The sequence below is a fragment of the Vipera berus genome (genome assembly GCF_964194415.1).
Source record: "Vipera berus genome assembly, chromosome: W".
In the NCBI taxonomy this organism is placed as follows: Eukaryota; Metazoa; Chordata; class Lepidosauria; order Squamata; family Viperidae; genus Vipera; species Vipera berus.
The window spans coordinates 75678827-75699306 of NC_138210.1; the positions used below are offsets into that span (position 1 = coordinate 75678827).

General features: G+C 51.3%; 1 protein-coding gene across 1 annotated transcript; it reads right to left on the reverse strand.

Moving 5' to 3' along the window:
• Positions 1 to 892: 892 nt before the first annotated feature.
• On the reverse strand, positions 893 to 19487 carry LOC308676013 (asialoglycoprotein receptor 1-like). Its single transcript, XM_081341709.1, has 9 exons — positions 19368 to 19487; positions 7087 to 7181; positions 6293 to 6409; positions 5218 to 5313; positions 4852 to 4923; positions 3700 to 3786; positions 2852 to 3003; positions 1721 to 1827; positions 893 to 1309 (listed from the first exon to the last, which is right to left on the reverse strand). The coding sequence occupies exons 2-9, from the start codon at positions 7178 to 7180 to the stop codon at positions 1159 to 1161; spliced, it is 876 nt and encodes a 291-aa protein (XP_081197835.1). The 5' UTR covers position 7181; positions 19368 to 19487; the 3' UTR covers positions 893 to 1158.
• Between the last annotated feature and the right edge of the window lie 993 nt (positions 19488 to 20480).

The window sequence follows — 20480 nt, forward strand, 5'->3', positions numbered from 1 at the left end:
CACTAGGTCAAGAGTGGGAGAAGGCGACGCAGTCGGTCACAGATCTCCTGAGGCCAAGTGGAGCAGAAGCCGACGGCCGTGCGGTTCCAGTCCAGCACCCCCAGCCTCATTTGGATGCAGCCTTTCTCAAAGCGGAGGGGCTTAGCTCCAAGGGAGGGGACTCCCTGGGAGGAGACTGGGGGGGGCAGAAATTGGGTGGGTGGGCAAATGAGGTGGTGCCAATTGTGATGTTCCTGGGACATAAGGATGTGTGTCTTGACTGCTTAATCATCTAATGCAGGGCTCTCCAAACCTGCCCCTTTAAGATTTGTGGACTTGAACTCCCAGACACGGCCGGCTGAGGAATTCTGGGAGCTGAAGTCCACAAGTCTTAAAGGGGCCAGACTTGGAGACCCCCTAATCCAATGATTCCAGCTTCAAGGGGACAAGGAACGGGGGAGGGGAGGGGAAATGAGGCAAAGTCTTAAAGGGGCAGGCTTGGAGACTCCCTAGTGACTGAAGCAGCGAGTTCAAGTCTCCCTTGAGTAGAGCTGGTCATTTTCGCAGCCACAAATGGAATGTGGTTTGCCTCCTTTCCGAGGGGGAGGGGGAAGGCTTATGGGGGTGGGAGGGGACTGCGGCTGAACCTACAGGAATGTGATCCCCTGGTGGTCTCCCATCCAAGTTTAAATCAGGCCTCGTCCTCCTGGTTTTTCCCCAGATCCTCCTAGGTCAGGTAGGATTTCCAAAACCTGGGGAGGGGGGAACCGTCCTGCAGGAAAACTAAAAGAGAGAACCCCCCCCAGGGGTTGAAACCTCTAAGCCTCGACCCATCGGCTGGTGGAGAAGCCAACCGTCGCAAAGAGGTGGACCCCTAAGTGGAAGACGGAGAGGCGGCTACTTTAAAAGAAGCTTTATTGTCTTAAAAAGACCTCTGATCAGGGCGCTTTGCTTTCAACCCTCCCAATGTTCCAACAGCTTTGAAGCCAGCTCTGGGTCCCGGGTGCGAGACTTTGCCCGACATCTTTCAGCTTTGCAGGGAAGTCGCACGAGCCTCCCAAGGACACGGGTTGGCTCTCAGCCCCCCCGATGGTCAACCTGCCTCATGCACACACAGGCACGCACACATGCATGCAGAGAGAGGCCGGCCCAGTGAGGTGGGAGGGGCCGTGGTGGTGTTTAGATGCCCAGCTCCATCTCGCAGACCCAGGTGAAGCTGCGGGAGCAGTGGTTGTCGTTCCACAGGCCGTTCCCAATCATGTGGGCGCAGTCCTCTCCTCCCCCAAGGCCGTGGCCGTACCAGTGGTCTGGCTGGCCGGGGGCCCAGTCCCTGAAAAGGAAAAAGGAAGAAAAAGGAAGTTGATCCCAAGTTGATCCCCCCCACCCTGCCATGTGTTGGACTACAACTCCCATCACCCCCAGCCAGCCAGGGCCTTCTGCTCCTACTTTCCCTGCTTCTCCCTCTGCCTGAACTGGATTTTCCCAAGAGGCGCCCAGAGGCTGGCCAGCCTGCGGATGCTCAGAGGGCCCCCCCTCCAGTGAAGGCAGGCGGAGGCCGTCCAGCAGGATGATAGCCCCCTTCAAGGAGGGAATAAAAAGGATATCGCTGACACCCCCTCCCACTTTCCAGAGGTATCCCCCCCCATGAAAATAGACTCTGCAGTCTGCTGCCAGAAAATGAGGGTGGGGGCGCTTTAACCCTCTTTGGGGGGTAGAGGGCCAACGGTCAAGCGGGACTCACTTTGGGTCAACCTCGTACGCAGAGCCGTCCACCCACTTCCAGGACCCGCTCTCGTCGGTCAAGCCGATCCAGGTGTCGCTTCCGTGCCTGCCGTTCTTCACAAAGGCCTGGCGGGAGAAAAGACGCATTCATTCACATGCTGGCATCTCCCCAAAACCATTCGTAGCCAAAATCCTGGACTGACACTTCTGCAACATCCATGCGGAGTTAGGGAGCGTGGTGGGAAGCCCGCACGGAGATGTACAGCACAGGTCCTCGCCTTAGGATGGCAATCAAGCCCCAAATTTCCATCGCTAAGCGAGACATGGCTTAAGTGAGTTTTGCCCCGTTCGAGACCTTCCTTGCCACAGCGCTTAAGTGGATACCTGGCGTCCTTAAGTGAGTAACATGGTGGTTAAGCGAATCCCCATGGACTTGGCTTAGTCGCAAAAGGGGACCGATCGCGTGACTTCACGGACGCTGCGACCATCATAAATACAAGGCAGTTGCCAAGCATCCGAGTTTTGACCACATGACCACAAGGTCTCAGTCACTTGTCTGAGAAGGTATAGGTCCTCCTGCTTGAGTAGGGGGCTGGACTAGAAGACCCCCAAGGTCAGCTCTATTTTGTTCTAAGGATGTGTCATGGTTCTGACAAATGCAGTACCTCAAAGAACTTCAAGGCATTGTTTACCTTAAAGAATCTTTTAATGGCGTACCATAGCTTTGGCAGATACATGGTCGAAGCCAAGATCTGCCCTAAACACATCATATCAAAGCACAATTCCCTCCTTTAATTGAACGTCCTAAATCACATTCTCCAATTAGTTTAAAATGCAAACTTTCCCTCCCTTCTTCAACCCAATTCTTATCTTCTCTTATTACAAACAGTCTTGAGATACACTCTCCCTAAGTTGTCAAGCAAGAACATCCGATGTTAGCAGCATTGACAGGATGCTGCGACGTTCATCAATGTGAAAAACAGCCCTTAACTTCGGTCACTAAACAAACTGTCATAAGTCCGAGGACTGATTGTAAGGGCCGAGTGTTCCAAAGTCCGGGCAGGGAATGGCGGGGAGCCCATGAGGAGCAAGGGCGGTCACCCTGCCCTCTCTCCTGCCCCCTGCTGGAGACCCAGCCCAGCCCACCTACTTTCTCTTCTGCGGAATTGATGATCACCAAGTGGGATTTCTTCTGCTGGCAGGCTGTTTTGGCCCCCTGCCAGGTGTCCGTCGACTGGGGTGTCCAGTAGCAGCTGGAACGAAAGGTCAGCCAGCCTTTGGGACAGCAGCCGCTTTTGCTCCCTGTCAGCGGAGAGGAAAAAACCAGAGCAAAAAAAAAAAAAGACGTTGAGACTTCGGAAAAAGTGCAGAGAAGAGCAACAGAGATGATTAGGGGACTGGAGGCTAAAACACACCAAGAAGAACGGCTGCAGGATTCGGGAACATCTGGTCTAGAGAAAAGAAGGACTAGGGGGGACATGATAGCGGTCTTCCAGTATTTGAGGGGCTGCCCCAAAGAAGAGGAGGGGGGTCCCCCAATTCCCCAAAGCACCTGAAGGCAAGAGAAGAAGCAACGGATGGAAACTCATCGAGGAGAGAAGCGACCTGGAATTAAGGAGGATTTTCCTAACAGTGAGAACAATTAACCAGTGGAACGGCTTGCCACTGGAAGTTGTGGGGCCTCCAAAACTGGGAGTTTTTAAGAAGAGACTGGACAACCATTTGTCTGAAATGGAATAGGGCTTCCTGCCTGAGCAGGGGGTTGGACTAGAAGACCTCCAAGGTCCCTTCCAACTATTCTGTATTCTATAGATGTAAGTAGAAAAAGAAACGAATGAAGAGAAGAGAAGAAGAGGAGAGAGGAGGGGAGGGAAGGGAGAGAAGAGAAGAGGAGAGGAGGGGAGGGGAGAGGAGAGGAGAGAAAAGAGAGGAGGGGAGGGGAGGGAGGGAAGAGAAGAGAAGAATAAAATATAATTAAATAAATAAACCAGTTTTTACCATTGCTCTTAATTTCAATAATTTCACAGCGCAAAGCCCTGGAATTCTGCTCTATGGTATCCAGTTGGGTCTCGCTCAGTTTCATTACTGGAAGAAGAAGAGCAGAAAGCAGCTTCGCACAGATACACACAGACACATAAACACACACACGGCAGGATCCCAAGAGAAAAACTGGATCCCATCGAGTCCATGGAAGACCTCTCTCCTTGCCCTGATGCCACCCTGTCTCCGTCTACAAAAAAGCACCTTTATGGTGCCAGACGTTGAGTTTAGTCCAGTGTTTTTTAAGCTTGGCAACTGGAAGATGGTTGGACTTCAACTCCCAGAATTCCCAGCAAGCACAGCTGGCTGGTTGCCAAGTTTGAAAAACAATGCATTAATCAATGGTGCCAAAAAACCCATTAAGACATCTGATTCAGAGGCAGGTGCTTTCATGAGCATTAGCAGTTCCTTTCATCCGTGCAGGCTAGCTGGGGAATTCTGGGAGAATTCTTGAGAATTCTGGGACTTGAAGTCCACCCATCTTCCAGTTGGCAAGTTTGAAAAACACTGTGCTAATTGATGGTGCCAGAAACCCACCAAGGTATTTCATTCGGAGGTGGGTGCTTTCATAAGCAGCAGCAGCACCTTTCATCGGTGTATGCTGGCTGTGGAATTCTGGGAAAATTCTGGGGCAATTCTGGGAGTTGAAGTCCACCCATCTTCAAGTTGCCAGGTTTGAAAAACATTTTGTCAATCAATGGTGCCAAAAAAACCCTAAGCCATTTGATTCCAAAGCGGGTGCTTTAATGAGAAGCTGCAACTGCATCAGCTCCCTTCATGGATGCATGGGGAGGCTAAGCTGATTGGGGGGGGGGGGTTGTTAATTTGGGATGGAGGAAAGGGAGGGGGAAACAGGTTGGCTGGGCACCTGCAGATGCCAGGTGAGCTGGCTCATGAAAGCAGCTGCCTTGTAATAAAAATTGCTTGAATTCTTTCCTAGACACCTCCTGACATTTACAGCAGCCACTGTGTCCCCTTTCTCTTGCCAGGGATTTTGAGACTGGAGAAACACAGCAAGGAGCATCCCTTATTCCTCTGTGGAGACCCCAAGTCACCCCCAAACTGCAGCCAGCTGGAAAAAGGCTTTTTCCAGGGGTGAAAAACGCTGACCTTTCGAAAATTTATCATTTTCCTGTAGCAAAATTTTCTCCAGCGCAGTCAGTTTCGACGTGGTGTTTTGCCCTAAAGAGGACAAAAACGAAGGCCCCGTGAGAGCGGGGCCAATTCCCACTGGCCCCAAAGAGTCCTTGATTCGAGGACAGTGGGAAGAGGCGGACCCCTTCCTTGGCAGGAATCGCACCAGCAGCCTTCCCGCCCTCTTCCTATGACAAATGTTGCTCCCCATTCTCCAATAAGATAGGCACCCCAGCGGATGCCTATCACACCTGGGAAAGTGTAGCCCAAGGGATGGGGCTGGCTCGGGGAAGAGGGGGTGGGGGGCTTGCACGCTGCTTCCCGCCCCCTCTGGCTCCTTACTTTTGCCCTTGAGCGTGGTGACCCCCTGCTGGATCATCTGGCTAATATTTTGCACGCCCTTCTGGGTCTCTTGGAGCGTTTTGGTGAACCAAAGGCCTGGAACAGAGAGAGAGGGAGGGAGGGAGGAGAGCCGAGGGAGGGGGCAACCCATAACCTTATCCCCAGGCTGTAGAAGCTGACCCTCTCCTCCTTTGGCACAGGGTGGGCTCTTTTCCACACATGCAAAAGCTCCGTTATTCTCTTATTCTCTCTAGTTTTGTCCCATTCCTACAACGCTCAAAACCCAGGTTAAAAACAAAGGAAAAAAACCCAAACCCACAGCAGTTGTCTGGATTGATTGCCATCATATGGGAGGTCTCAGCAAGTTTGGGCTTCGCACATGGACCCACCCAGCTTTCTCTTCTTCCTTCACTTCCCATTTCCAGTTACGACTGAAATTGTGGGCTCGATTAGGGCTGTAAATCAGGGACTAGCTGTAGCTGAGGTTGGACTAGATGGTGTGCAACAGCCCTCTAGCTTTAGCCACTTCCTACGACACCCGAAACCCAGGTTTAAAAAACAAAGAAACACAGTGTCTTCCTGCATTTCCATCACTTAGATCACATGTCAAGGATGACACTTTGGCAGCTACGTGCCTCTCCATGAGAGTCTGAAACCTTTTCAAGGACACAAGAACAGGTGTGGATTTGAAGCAGACGGTTCCCATAACAAAGTGAACTTGTTGATGTGGACGAAGTAAGACGTCGGGGGGGGGGGGGGGCGTGGAGTTGGCTGGGAAAATTATTGTTGAAGTCTATGAACTGGTGTGGGAACCTCAGTTTTGCTTCGACATACTCATGCAGTGTATTCAATAAACAGTAAGATTTTCGGAGACGGAATAAATCCGGAGTTGGATTCTGGAGCTGGATGTTGACACCACAGTGGCTTTGGTTTTCTCATGGACCAATCCACGTTTCTCTTCTTCTTTCACTTCCCATCTTGTACGCTTGTTCTCCAACTCCAGGTCTGCCCCCACGCTTCCTCCTCCCTGTGGGCTTGCACCCCACGTCTCCGCTCGCCTGTGTGACACACTCACCTTGAACGCCCAGGATACTGACTGAGAGGATCAGAACAGCACAGAACACCATCAACACCAGAAGGAGACGGTTGGTGGGACAGACACGCCGGGAAATAGAGTTCGACAACGGGAAGTCTGTGCAAAGAGAAGGATGTCCTGAAGACCCCCACCCACCCTTCAAGGATCAGAAGGGTAGGGGGCTTTCCTCTGGAGAAACAAGTGCAAGAAGCTCTGAGACACCCACCAGAGGTGGCACTTTCTGGACTTGCAGCCCTTACTTGACCTCAGGACCGTGACATGGCTCCCCCAAGGGAGGAGACTGAATTAGAATTATTAGCATTAAAATTAAAATTATTAGAATTAGAATTAGAATTATTAGCATTAAAATCAGAATTAGAATTATTAGAATTTTAGAATTTTAGAATTTTAGAATTTTAGAATTTTAGAATTTTGGAATTTTGGAATTTTGGAATTTTAGAATTTTAGAATTTTAGAATTTTAGAATTTTGGAATTTTGGAATTTTGGAATTTTAGAATTTTAGAATTTTAGAATTTTAGAATTTTAGAATTTTAGAATTTTAGAATTTTAGAATTTTAGAATTTTAGAATTTTAGAATTTTAGAATTTTAGAATTTTAGAATTTTAGAATTTTAGAATTTTAGAATTTTAGAATTTTAGAATTTTAGAATTCGAACTAAGCTGGAAGGGACCTGCTCAAGATCTCCAGGTTTCCACCCTACCTGCCCACGTTCCCCCCCCCCCACATACACACACTCAGGGCCCGTGCACGATTCGAATCTGCTTCCAGATACCTTTTTCAAAGTGTTTTTTGTATTTCTCCTCCCCTTTTGCAGACTGGAATTCCTCGTATGTCTCGGGCGTAGTGGGGGGCTCCGGAGCCTCCATGCTGGGGAAAAAAAGGGGCAGAGGTGGGTGGGTGGGAGATACTGGAGGGGAGGGGGAGGCAATGGGGAAGGGGCTATCACAGGGCACATGGGGGATCTCGGAGATAGGGACCAAGAGGCAAGCCTCTGCAGACCAGGATCCTCAACCTTGGCCACTTTAAGACGGGTGAACTTCAGCTCCCAGAATTCCACAGCCAGCCATGCCTGTTTTTTTTCACCTATCCCTTAAAGCGGAGAGATTGGAGACGAAGGGATTATAAGAGAGTAAGCAGGGCCACAATGAGTATGCTGGCTGGAGAATTCTGGGAGTTGAAGTCCACCCGTCTTAAGGTTGCCAAGGTTGAGGATGTTGGTATGTAGAGACAGCTTCACCTCTCAAAAGAAGCAACCCGACTTCACACACACACACACACACACACACACACACAATGTCTCTTCTTTAGCTGTAAATTGCCAGGGGTCATTTTACTAGAAGGATAGTCCTTACTTTACAACTGTTCATTTAGTGACCGCTCGTAGTTACAACCTCACTGGAAAAAGGGACTCGTGGCTGTTTTACACACAACCATTGCAGCGCCCCCCTCCCCCGTGGCCACCTCATCAAAATTCGGCAACTGACTCCTGTTTGTGACGGTGTCCCGGTGTGTGTGTGCGTGTGTCCCGTGATCTCCTCTTTTGCGACCGTCCGACTAGCCGAGTCAGTGGGGAAGCCAGACTCGCTTAAGGACTGTGTGACTTAATGACGGCGGGTGTTTCATTTCAAAACCACGGCAAGACAGATCGTCCGACGGGGCAGAACTCATTTAACAACCCATCTCGCTCGGGTGCAATCATAAGTCGAGGACTGCCTGTAGAACGGTACGGAAGTACTGTCAATCAAGAAACTAAATAAAAGGGTTTTTTTTCCTCTTTCTCCAACATCGCAATTCAGGATACTAATTTAAGAGGGAGGTGGGGTGTGGACCCCCGCCCCAGCTGGTGTCAATTGGTGTCTGTAAGGAGAGCTTTGGTGAGTTCAGCTCGGCCTTCCCCACCCTGGTGCCTACCCCTCCCCTATCCCTCCCCTGTGCAGATAATATATACTGTAATATATATTATATATATTATATCATACAGGTAGTGTTAATACCGCTTTACAAGGCCCTGCAATACGGCATCCAGTTTTGGTCGCCACGACATAAACGAGGTTGAGAGTTTGGAAAAAGTTCAGAGAAGAGCCACTAAAGAGGATCCTAGCCCTGGGGGCCAAAACATACGAAGAAGGGCTGCAGGAAGGGCCTATGTCCAGTTTAACGAAAAGAAGGATTAAGGGGGACATGAAAGCGATATTCCAATATTTGGGGGAGGGGGTTGTCCCAAAGAAGAGGGGGGGGTCACGTTATTCTCCAAAGCACTGGAGGAGAAGCAACGGATGGAAACTCATCAAGGAGCGAAGCAAACTGGAAACAAGGAGGAATTCCCCGACAGCGGGGACAGTTAACCAGTGGAACCGCTTGCCACTGGACGTTCTGAATGCTCCAACACTGCAGGGTTTTAAGGAAGAGCCGGGGGTTGGACTAGAAGACCTCCGAGGTCCCTTCCAGCTCTGTCATTCTGTTATTCACCCCGAGGCAACTCTCTCTCTCTCTCGGACTCGGTGGAGGAAGCCCCTGACCACGTCCTCGGCTACTCACTTGACCACCGAAGTCGCCATGCTGTTCGGCGGAGCCTTCCACCCCCTTCTCTTCCTTCATGGGACTCTCTGCTCACCCGACCTCGGTTAGGAGGCTGCCCTGGGCAAAGTTTGGCCACAGCGAAAGTCCATCGCCCAATTCCTCCCCCACCCACCCACATTCCTGGCTACCAGGAAAGCAGGGCCGGCCGGAAGAGGCTGGACCAGGCTGTAGGAGCCAGCAGTGGGGCCCTTGCGGTCCTTCACCCCATCCCGGGCAACCTTTGCTCCGTCAATATTGTCTCTCCCCAGAGCAGCTGAGCGCACCGTTTGCTTGATCGACGCTATGCAAGTCGGAAATGGGTCAGCGCTTCTCAAGCTTGAAGGTGGGTGGACTTCACTTCCCAGAATTCCCCAGCCAGCAGAAGAATTATGGGAGCTGAAATCCACCCGTCTTCAAGTTGCCGAGGCTGAGAAACCACTGCAGAAGTGGGCATTAAGGAAGGCGGAATGGAATGGAATGGAATGGAATGGAATGGAATGGAATGGAATGGAATGGAAGGAAGGAAGGAAGGAAGGAAGGAAGGAAGGAAGGAAGGAAGGAAGGAAGGAAGGAAGGTGGGTGTTGTGTAGTGGGTTCTGGAGAGCAGGAATGACACCAAGACGATGACTACAGCATGGCAGATCTTTATTAGGTGGAAGTGACTGTACTGGGGAATAGGGGTTACCTGCCCTCCTTTTATACCTGGCCAGGTGAGCAGCCGGCCAATCGGTTTGAACCTCTGTTTCCCGCCGAAACTGGGTTCCCGCCAAAACAGTTACAGTTCAACGCCCCCTGGTGGTGACTGCTATGTAAGTGTGTATGAGTTCTCTTCATCTGTATACATAACAGAAGGAAGGAAGGAAGGAAGGAAGGAAGGAAGGAAGGAAGGAAGGAAGGAAGGAAGGAAGGAAGGAAGGAAGGAAGGAAGGAAGGAAGGAAAGGAAGGAAGGAAGGAAGGAAGGAAGGAAGGAAGGAAGGAAGGAAAGGAAAGGAAGGAAGGAAGGAAGGAAGGAAGGAAGGAAGGAAGGAAGGAAGGAAGGAAGGAAGGAAGGAGATGGAAATAAGAAAAAGGAGGGAGGGAGGAAACAGGCAGGAGGGAGGAAGGGAGGGAGGAGGAAGGAAGGAGATGGGCATAGGACGGAAGGAAGGAAGGAAGGAAGGAAGGAGATGGAAATAGGAAGGAAGGAAGGAAGGAGATGGGAAGAAGGAAGGAAGGAAGGAAGGAGATGGGAAGAAGGAAGGAAGGAGATGGGAAGGAAGGAAGGAAGGAAGGAAGGAAGGAAGGAAGGAAGGAAGGAAGGAAGGAAGGAAGGAGAGTGCTTGGTTGAGACCAAGGCCACCCAAGTGCCTAGGCTGAGGAATGCTGGGAGTTGAAGTCCACAAGTCATCAAAGGGCCAGGTTTGAAGGCACCTGCCTGTGGACTTCAGCTCCCAGAATTCCTCAGCCAGGGACGCTCAGCCAGGGCCACCTTTGAAGACCCCTGGAAGGAAGGAAAAAGACTGCCTGGCTGAGACTGAAACCCACTCTCTACCATGGGACTACTTCCTGCTTCAGTATAATGGGCAAACCAGGGGCGTGAGGTTGGTTCAGCCAACCACGCTTTGGTTAAAGCAGCGTTCCACCCCCAGTGATGAGCGCAGTCTAGCTTGGCCCTTTCTCCCTCTCTTTCCTGATCCTCTGATCCATCCTGTGGCTTGCCCTGTTGATTTCCAGCCTGCCACACCTTCCTGGCTGGGCGGGGCCAGGCTTAATTGCTTGGGCCAGGGAGCCACAGGTGAGCAGCTGGCCCCAAACAGCCTCACCTGCCAACGTTTCCCGGCTGGGCTGAGTCTTTGGGACCAGCCATGGCTGCCTGGCTCTTTCTCCCCTTGCTGGCTCTCTTCCTGCGGGGGTGCCCGGCCCGGCTGCCCACCTATGCCCACCCCTCGGTCCAGGTGCAATGCGAGCCGCACCGGATGGTGGTGACCGTCCACCGGGACCTCTTTGGGCTGGGGAAGCTGGTGGAGCCCAAGGAGCTGGCTTTGGGGCCTGCCGCCTGCCCTCCTTCCAGTCTGGAGGCTGCGGCAGGAGTGGTGGTCTTCGAGGTGGGACTCCATGAGTGTGGCAGCGTGGTGCAGGTATGCCTGTGGTGCAGGGGGGATCTGGAGGAAGAAAAGGGGGGGCTGGGGGGGCTGGAGATCTGCCACCAACTCTGAAGGACCTCCCGACACCAGGCTTTCCCAACCGTGACCACTTGAAGATGCAAAGCTGGCTGGGGAATTCTGGGAGTTGAAGTCCAGGAATCTTCAAGTTGTGAAAGTTGGATTAAAGCAGGGGTCTTCCAACTTGGCCCTTTGATGACTTGTGGACTTCAATTCCCAGAATTCCTCAGCCAGCATGAGGGAACAAGCACCCTTTGATGACTTGTGGACTTCAATTCCCAGGATTCCTCAGCCAGCGTGAGGGAACTATGACCCTTTGATGATGTGTGGACTTAAGCTCCCAGAATTCCTCAGCCAGGGTGAGGGAACTATAACCCTTTGATGACTTGTGGACTTCAACTCCCAGAATTCCTCAGCCAGCATGAGGGAACTATGACCCTTTGATGACTTGTGGACTTAAGCTCCCAGAATTCCTCAGCCAGCGTGAGGAAACTATGACCCTTTGATGACTTGTGGACTTAAGCTCCCAGAATTCCTCAGCCAGCGTGAGGAAACTATGACCCTTTGATGACTTGTGGACTTTATCTCCCAGAATTCCTCAGCCAGGGTGAGGGCACTATGACCCTTTGATGACTTGTGGACTCCCAGAATCCCTCAGCCAGCGTGAGGGAACTATGACTCTTTGATGACTTGTGGACTTCAACTCCCAGAATCCCTCAGCCAGCGTGAGGAGACTATGACCCTTTGATGACTTGTGGACTTCAACTCCCAGAATTCCCCAACCAACGTGAGGGCACTATGACCCTTTGATGACTTGTGGACTTCAACTCCCAGAATCCCTCAGCCAGCGTGAGGGAACTATGACCCTTTGATGACTTGTGGACTTTATCTCCCAGAATTCCTCAGCCAGGGTGAGGGAACTATGACACTTTGATGACGTGTGGACTTCAACTCCCAGAATCCCTCAGCCAGCGTGAGGGAACTATGACCCTTTGATGACTTGTGGACTTTATCTCCCAGAATCCCTCAGCCAGGGTGAGGGAACTATGACACTTTGATGACGTGTGGACTTCAACTCCCAGAATCCCTCAGCCAGCGTGAGGGAACTATGACCCTTTGATGACTTGTGGACTTTATCTCCCAGAATTCCTCAGCCAGCGTGAGGGAACTATGACACTTTGATGACGTGTGGACTTAAGCTCCCAGAATTCCTCAGCCAGACACGCTGGCTGAGGAATTCTGGGAGTTGAAGTCCACACGTCATCAAAGGGCCAAGTTTGAAGAGCCCCGGATTAAAGAAAAGAAGCCAGTTTTCTTTCTACCTGGAAACCCCTTCTGGACTTTTCTCGTTGAGGTGGGGGGAAGAAAGTAATGAAACTTTGGTTTGGGGTTTTGCTGATGAGGAAGATCTAGTGTTCTAGACTAGAAATGGCTAGGGCACAGTATGATATTTATATATTTTATATAAATATAAAAGTAAAAAGCTGAGGTTTTATGTCATGACCTCATTCTACTGCCCCAACTGGAGTCAAAGCTTTTCATTTTCTTTTTTCCTCCCTGACTTTCCCCTTACTTTCCTTTTATTATTTTGATAAACTAATAAAATATTCGAAACCGGGAGAAACGCGGTCCTGACCCGACGGTCCGGACAGTTTCCTTGTCGCCCCGTTTTCCCGACACTTGGCACCTGCGCCTTGTGGGTCGGTGGGTGCAGCCTGCGTTTCTCCCCCCCCCCCCGCAAAACCGACCTGGCTCCCCTCTTTTCAGATGACCCCTGACTTCCTGGCCTACCGGACGCAGCTGTTCTACAAGCCTTCGCTGGCCAGCCACCCGGTCATTGCCCGAAGCCGCGGGGCCACCATCGGCCTGGAGTGCCGTTATCCCAGGTGAGGGTCAGCTGTGGCTAGGCAAGGGGGGGGGGAATGGCAGGTGAGGGAGAGGACTCTGCCCACTGGGGGCTTGCTCCTTTGCTGCGTTGAGGAAGGCGGTGGCTGCTCTAGAGAGGTTGGCTCAAAGGGATGGTGAAGGGGGGAGGGAGAAGAGGAAAGAAAAAGGGAGGGAGGGAGGAGATGGAAATGAGAAGAGGGAGGGAGGGAGGGAGGGAGGGAGGGAAGAGGGAGATGGGAATAAGAAAAAGGAGGGAGGGAGGAAACAGGCAAGAGGGAGGGAGGGAGGAGGAAGGAAGGAGATGGGAAAAGGAAGGAAGGAAGGAAGGAAGGAAGGAAGGAAGGAAGGAAGGAAGGAAGGAAGGAAGGAAGGAGAGTGCTTGGTTGAGACCAAGGCCACCCACGTGCCTGGCTGAGGAATGCTGGGAGTTGAAGTCCACAAGTCATCAAAGGGCCAGGTTTGAAGGCACCTGCCTGTGGACTTCAGCTCCCAGAATTCCTCAGCCAGGAACGCTCAGCCAGGGCCACCTTTGAAGACCCCTGGGTCATATGAAGCACCAGGTTGCCGTGACATGGGAAGCCAGCACGAATCAAGAAAGCTGGGGGGGGGGGGGAGGGAGGGAAAGAGAGAAACTGGACCTCCCCCTCCCCCCTTGTTCCTCGTTTCTCTTCCTTCTTGCAGGAAGGACAATGTGACCAGCAAAGGCCTCCAGCCCACCTGGGTCCCGTTTGAGTCCACGGAGTCGAGGGAAGCAAAGTTGGGGTTCTCCTTGAGGCTGATGAACGGTAAGGCAGCCTGGAGAGGACCAAAGTCTGGAGGGGTTCGGCTGAGGGATTCTGGGAGTTGAAGTCCAGAGCTCTGAAATGTCGCCAAGGTGGAGAAGCTCCGAGGAGAGTTGATCGCCTTGTTTGACGCTTCTGCGTTGGCCAACCGGCCAAGCTGAGGTTGGTTGACCATCTAGGGTGGACCTCTTGTGACATCTCCTGGGGCTGCTCTCCACTGGGGTACACTTTCATGCCAACTGATCCCCATGAGCTGTTGGCATCCTGGTAGCCATCGTAACCGGTGGTGGCCCAATCAACCGTAGCTTGATGTCTTCCTTGGCTCAGATGATTGGACGGCCGAAAGAGCTTCTGACCGCTTCCTGCTAGGAGAGCCCTTGCGCCTCCAGGCCGATGTCCAGGCGGAGGACCACCCGCCCCTGAGGCTCTGGGTGGAGAGCTGCAGAGCCGGCCTGAGCCCTGGGCCCACCTCCGGGCCCCAGTATGACCTCATCGGGGCCAGCGGGTAAGAGCTGCGCCATGGCAATGATGAAGCACGGGAAAGCCACCCCCAGCCCTCCCCCGCAGAGATTGTGGGTGCTCCATCACTGGAGGCTTTTGAGAAGAGACTGGACAGCCATTTGTGGGGGAATAGTATGAGATCTCCTGCCTCGGACAGGGGGTTGGACTAGATGACCTCCAAGGTCCCTTCCAGCCCTAGGCTTCTATGATGTCTCTCTCCCTCCCCCTTTCTCCATCTGTCCATCCATCCATCTCTATTTATCTATTTCTTTCGCCATCCATTCATTCATCTGTATCTATCTGTTATCTATCTATCTATCTCTCTATTTATGTATCGATCTATCCCTTTCTCCATCCATCCATCCATCTGTAACACTCCACTATCTATTCCTTCATGCATCCATATCTATCTATCCTTTTCCATCCATCCATCCATCTATGTCTATCTGTCTATCTATCTCTATTTATCCCTTCATCCATCCATCCATCTATGTCTGTCTATCTATCTATCTATCTATCTATCTATCTATCTATCTATCTATCTATCTATCCCTTTCTCCATCCATCCATCCATCCATCTGTATCTCTCTCCATCTATCCCTTTCTCCATCCCTATCTATCTATCTATCTATCTATCTATCTATCTATCTATCTATCTATCTATCCATCCCTTTCTCCATCCATCTGTCTGTCTGTCTGTCTATCTATCTATCTATCTATCTATCTATCTATCTATCTATCTATCCCTTTCTCCATCCATCCATCCATCTGTATCTAACTCTATGTCTGTCTGTCTATCCCTTTCTCCATCCATATCTATCTATCTATCTATCTATCTATCTATCTATCTATCTATCTATCTATCTATCTATCTATCTATCTATCATTCCCTATATCACTCTATCATTTATATGTCTGCATTTCTTTATATCTATGTCCCTATATCTATCTCTCCATCTTCTCAAGAAAAGGTCAGGCAACCCTTTTTCCTGGAGGGCCAAAGGCCTCGGGGCCCTGGAGCTTGGACTAGAAGAGGTTGGCCTTCACCTTGCAAGGCTTGAAGCCGCCTGCTCTCCCTCTGGGTTGGGAGGGACCACAATTCCCAGAGTTCCATTCTAGCTGGGAATTATGGGAGTTGCGCCTTAATTCAGAAGAAATGGCGGCTGGCTCATCCTGGCAAGCAGCAAGGGGGAGTCCTGGACTTAGGACCACAAATGAGCCCAAAATTTCTGTCACTAAGCGAGACGGTTGCAAAGTGAGTTAAGTACCCCAATTTACGGCCTTCCCTGCCACTGTTATTAAGCGAATCACTGCGGATGTTAACGTGAAAAACACGGCTGTTAAGCGAGTCTGCAAAAGGGGAATCACGTGACCCCCCTCTGGAACGCTGCGACCGTCATAAGTATGAGTCGGTGGCCAAGCAGATGAATTTTAATCGTGGGAGCAGGAGGATGCTGCGACGGTCCCAAGTGTGGAAAACCAGCCCTAAATCCCTTTTTCCAGAGCCGTTGTAACTTTTAGTAATGGTCATTAAATAAACTGCTGTTAAGTCGAGGACCGTCTGTACTCTGGGAGAGCAATGGGTGGGAGGAACTGGGGGGTCTGGCTAGTAGCTGATACCCCCCCTCTCCCGCAGATGCCTGCTTGACGGGCGGGGAGAAGGGGTCTCGTCCGCCTTCCTCACCCCACGGCTGCACCAGGAGACCCTGAGGTTCACGGTGGACGCCTTCCGATTCGCTGGAGAGGCCCAGAAGCTGGTCTGTCCTGCTGTGGAGGATGGGTTGGGGTGTGGCGGGCAAAGGGCTCATGTGCCTGGATGGATTCTGTTCATTCACACGCACGCACACCAGGAATTGCAACACTTGGGGGGTTGGGGGCTCCCCAACAGCTTTTTAAAAAGCTTCAACCCCCCTCCCCTCCATTTCTCTCTTCCCTGATGACCCGAAGCCCACCGTAACAGCTCACTTGGTAGGGCTTATTAAGCCACAATTCACAGGCTAAGCCAGCGTTTCTCAAACTCGGCACCTTTAAGACGAGTGGCCTTCAATTCCCAGGCTTCCCCAGCTAGCAAGGATTTACTTACATTCAGGACAATGAACAAATGTGGCTAGACCAGGGGTAAGCCACCTTGGCTCTTGTATGACTCGTGGACACCATGCTGGCTCAGGAATTCTGGGAGTTGAAGTCCACGAGTCATAAAAGAGCCAAGGTTGCCTACCCCTGTACTAGACTATCCACGTTTGGTTTGGGGTGGGTGGGTTGTAACTTAATAGATGGTGGGAATACAGTAGACATAATATATCTTTACTTCTGCAAAGTGGAAAAAAACTAGTTGGCTGGGGAATTCTGGGAGTAAAATTGCCCAGCCTGAGTAATACTATGCGAAGCCAAACCCAGACACTAAATTATAGTATCGTGTGAAGAGTGAAACCTGAATAAATCTGAACGGCTGCATTCACACACTTTTTCCTCATCCTGGTTCAGCCGTTTCTGGCCCAGTAGCCGAAACGGCAACCCTCCCCCCCAAAAAAAACCCAGTTTCGCACACAGTGTCTTTACAGACCCAGGAATCCAGGATTGGCGTCAGACATATCATGACATCATTGCTGAGCCTGGCACACAAACCCGGTTATAAAATTGAGCCCTTCGGTTTATTCGTTGTTTTGGATTTGGCCCGAACGATGATGCTTAGCTGACCAGGGAATTCTGGGAGTTGAAGTCCACCCAACTTCAAATGACAAAGGTTTATGGTGAGGGAGGAAAATGTGGATTTAAAAAAAAAATCCTTTTTTTCCCAGATCTATATCACCTGCCGCCTGAAAGTTACCCCAGCAGAGCACCCTCCGGATGCCTTGAACAAAGCCTGTTCGTTCGATGCCACCAGCCATTCGTGAGTGCACCCCCCCCGGCCCAGCACACACCGTCCTCAACTTATGACCACCTTTCCGTCGCTAAGCGAGACGGCCCTTAAAGTGACTTTCATCCCATTTTACGTGCTTTTTGCCACCGCGGCTAAACGAGTTACTCTACAGTTGTGAAGTTAGGAACACGGGGGGGTGAAGGGAGCCTGGCTGCCCCACCACTGGTCAGACCGTCGTGTAATCTGAGTCAGTTGCCAAGCTTTGGATGTTGGATCACGCGATCGTGGGGATTGCTGCAGCGGCCGTTAAGGGTGAAAAACGGTCCTAAGTCCCTTATTTCTATGCCGTTGCCCCTTTGAGCCGTCACTAAGTGGATTCGAGGACTGCCCCTATTAGCCCTGCTCTCTCCTGCAGTTTTGTTAAGTGCAGTGTGGGAGTCGTAGCGCGGCACCCGCAAAGAGCAGTGGGATTGCGGGTGGCTGGGAGACCCCCTAGGAATCTTGGCCACCCGCCCTGTGAGGTCTGCAGCCTTCCCTTCTCCAGGGTCCCCAGCGGTTGAGCCCCCGCAAGGGAATAGAGCAGGGGTTCCCAACCCCAGGGGGTGCGAGACGATATTCCAGGGGGTGCAAGAAATTATAGCATGCGTGCATAATTCGTTGCTGTCCTTTTGAACTTTTGTAAGGGGGGACGAGAATGTACCAGAAGGGTCCGAGGGATCCCGGGGGGGTGTAGAAAAGGTTGGGAAGACCTGGAATAGAGGCTGGGTCTCCTTCTACAGCCAGCTGTTTCCCCCTCCTCCCCCCCCCGCCCTCACCCTCGGTAGGTGGGTCCCTGTGGAAGGACCGAGCGCCATCTGCGGCTGTTGCGAGGCCCGGCGCTGCAGTGGGGCAGTGGAGGGGCTGGACCCCGAAGGCTCTGAGGACGGAGAGATCCCCGGGCAACGGAGCTTGACAGGTAAATACCGAGGGGATCAGCAACAGCAGAGGTGATTTACGGCTTCTGCGTTTGAAGTGAGAACAGGATACAGCTGGAAGGGACCTTGGAGGTCTTCTAGTCCAGCCCGCTATACAGAGGTTGTGTATAGAGCACGCTTACATGCGTGTTATGTATGTGTACACTTGGAGAGCAAGCCGCTAAATTTCAGTTTTAAATGGATGCCGTTGTGCCCACAGTAAAAAATGACAATAAAGGTTATCTATCTGTAACAGGAATCTTCAAACTTGGCCCTCTGATGACTTGTGGACTTCAACTCCCAGAATTCCTCAGCCAGGCAGAGCCTGGCTGAGGAATTCTGGGAGTTGAAGTCCACAAGTCATCAAAGGGCCAAGTTTGAAGACCCCTGTTTTACACAATCTGCTCTGCTGCTGCCCTCTGGTGGCCATGTGTGGTCCTGCAGCCCTTTTCTTAACTGGTAAACAGCCAAAGTTTGCTGGTTTTCCCCCCCATTCCGTTCCCCCCCCAAAAAAAAATAACTCCCCATTGTACAAAACATTCCTTCTCTAAAGAAGCCAGAACAGGCTGGGTTTTCCAGTTTCCAGACTGGAAGATCAAACCCAACCTCAGGATGGTTAAACGAGGAACGCTTGCAGGATTTGGGTACGGCTAGTCTAGAGAAAAGAAGGACTAGGGGTGACATGACAGCAGCATCCCAATTTCTAAGGGGCTGCCCCAAAGAAGCGGAGGGAGGGTCCCCCTATTCCCCAAAGCCCCGGAAGTCAGGACAAGAACCAACGGATGGAAACTCATCAAGGAGGGAAGCAACCTGGAACTAAGGAGAAACTTCCTAACATTAGCCGATGGAACTGCTTGCCACCAGAAGGTGTGGCTGCCCCAGCACTGAAGGGAATAGACAGCCATTTGTCTGAAGTGGTACAGACAAGCAGGGAGAGGGTTGGACTAGAAGACCTCCAGGGCCCCTTCTGATTCTGTTATTCCGCTCTTCTGTTAATTAATCGGTGGAATGGCTTCCCTCCAGAAGTTACGGCTGCTCCATCACTGGAGCTTTTCAAGAAGAGAACAAGCCTTTTGTCCGAAAGGGTATAGGGTCTCCTGCTTGAGCGGGGGGGGGGGTTGGACTAGAAGACCTCCGGGGTCCCTCCCAACTGTGTCATTCTGATAAACCACCATCTTCACTTCGTGGTGCTCTCTCCGCAAAGCCTGCTTTAGCTGCCGTTGGGTTCCTTCCAAGCTGGCTAGGTTGACATTCAAATGGGGAAGCTTGGGGGTAGGCGGTGGGGGGGGAATAGCTCTCCCCATTCTTGCCAAAGGGGTCCGAGCTGAGAGTCCTGAAGGAAACCGAGAAGGGCTTAGCTAAGGCTCACCTTCTTATGTCCACAGAGGAGACGGCTGGTCCCGAGGTTGCTCTAGCCCTGGGGCCCCTCTTTGTCTTGGACGCTCAGCGAGGAAACGGCGGTCAGTTTCCTGGAGAACCGGCCGAGGAGGAGATGGCGAGCGAAGGTGAGGGGGTTTCTCTCCTTATGAGCACTCAGGGCTTCAAGGAGGGTCCCGTGAGGCGAAAGGCGTTTCCCGACCTGCGGTTGGGGAAGAGAATTTTCTGGAGTTTCACTTCTCCTTTGATTCCTGGAGATCCGCGTCAATCACTTTCTCTGCAACTCTATTTCTGACTCAGCACCGGTTCCTGCGAAGCCACGTTCCCCTTATTAAATTATTAATTAATTTAATAATAATAATCGGGGCACTGGGAACGATGTCCAAAACCTTTGCAAAATGCATCAAGAAACTGCAGCTTCCTGCAATAACTCCAGCAAAGCTACAAAAAACTGGGCTACTCGGAAGATCTTACATTTTAAGGAGGTACCTGGTTGGTACCTAGGATGCTGGCAGCAACCCGTGTCAACCATTAGTGGCAGCCAGTTTGAGTGTTCAGTTGACTGAGTTTCATGTTTTATGAATAAAAGTTTTATATAATTATAATAATAATAATAATAATGATGCTACTTGGAATGTCTTAGATACCTGGTTGATACCTAGGATGCTGGCAGCAACCCATGTCAACCGTTAGTGCCAGTCAATTTGAGTGTTCAGTTGACTGAGGTTCATGTTTTATGAATAAAAGTTTTATAATAAGAAGGAGGAGGAGGAGAAGTAGTAGTAGTAGTAGTAGTAGCAGTAGTAGTAGTTGGAAGGGAACTTGGAGGTCATCTAGTCTAACACCCTGCCCAGGCAGGAAACCTCCGCCTGAAGTGAACCGTTCAAAGTCGCAAAAAGAGGCCAAAATGGAGGCCAACGTTTTTGTTGCTGCGTGAGAAATGCGTTGGGCTTTGCTCCGTTTTACAGCTTTCCTTGCCGCCCTGGTTAAGCGGGTCCCTGCAAGATGTTCAGTTAGTAACGCAGGTTGTTAAGTAAATCAGACTTTGCCTGTCAGGAGGTGGCAAAAGGGGCAGATCGGGTGTGTCCTCTCTGGGACGCTGCGA

Excerpts from the sequence above, each read along its gene's own strand:
- LOC308676013 (XM_081341709.1), bottom strand. The coding sequence starts at position 7,180 with ATGGAGGCTCCGGAGCCCCCCACTACGCCCGAGACATACGAGGAATTC. Across the intron at positions 6,410-7,086 it reads CAAAAAACACTTTGAAAAAG|ACTTCCCGTTGTCGAACTCT; the intron begins GTATCTGGAAGC and ends CTCTTTGCACAG. Across the intron at positions 4,924-5,217 it reads CACCACGCTCAAGGGCAAAA|GGCAAAACACCACGTCGAAA; the intron begins GTAAGGAGCCAG and ends TGTCCTCTTTAG.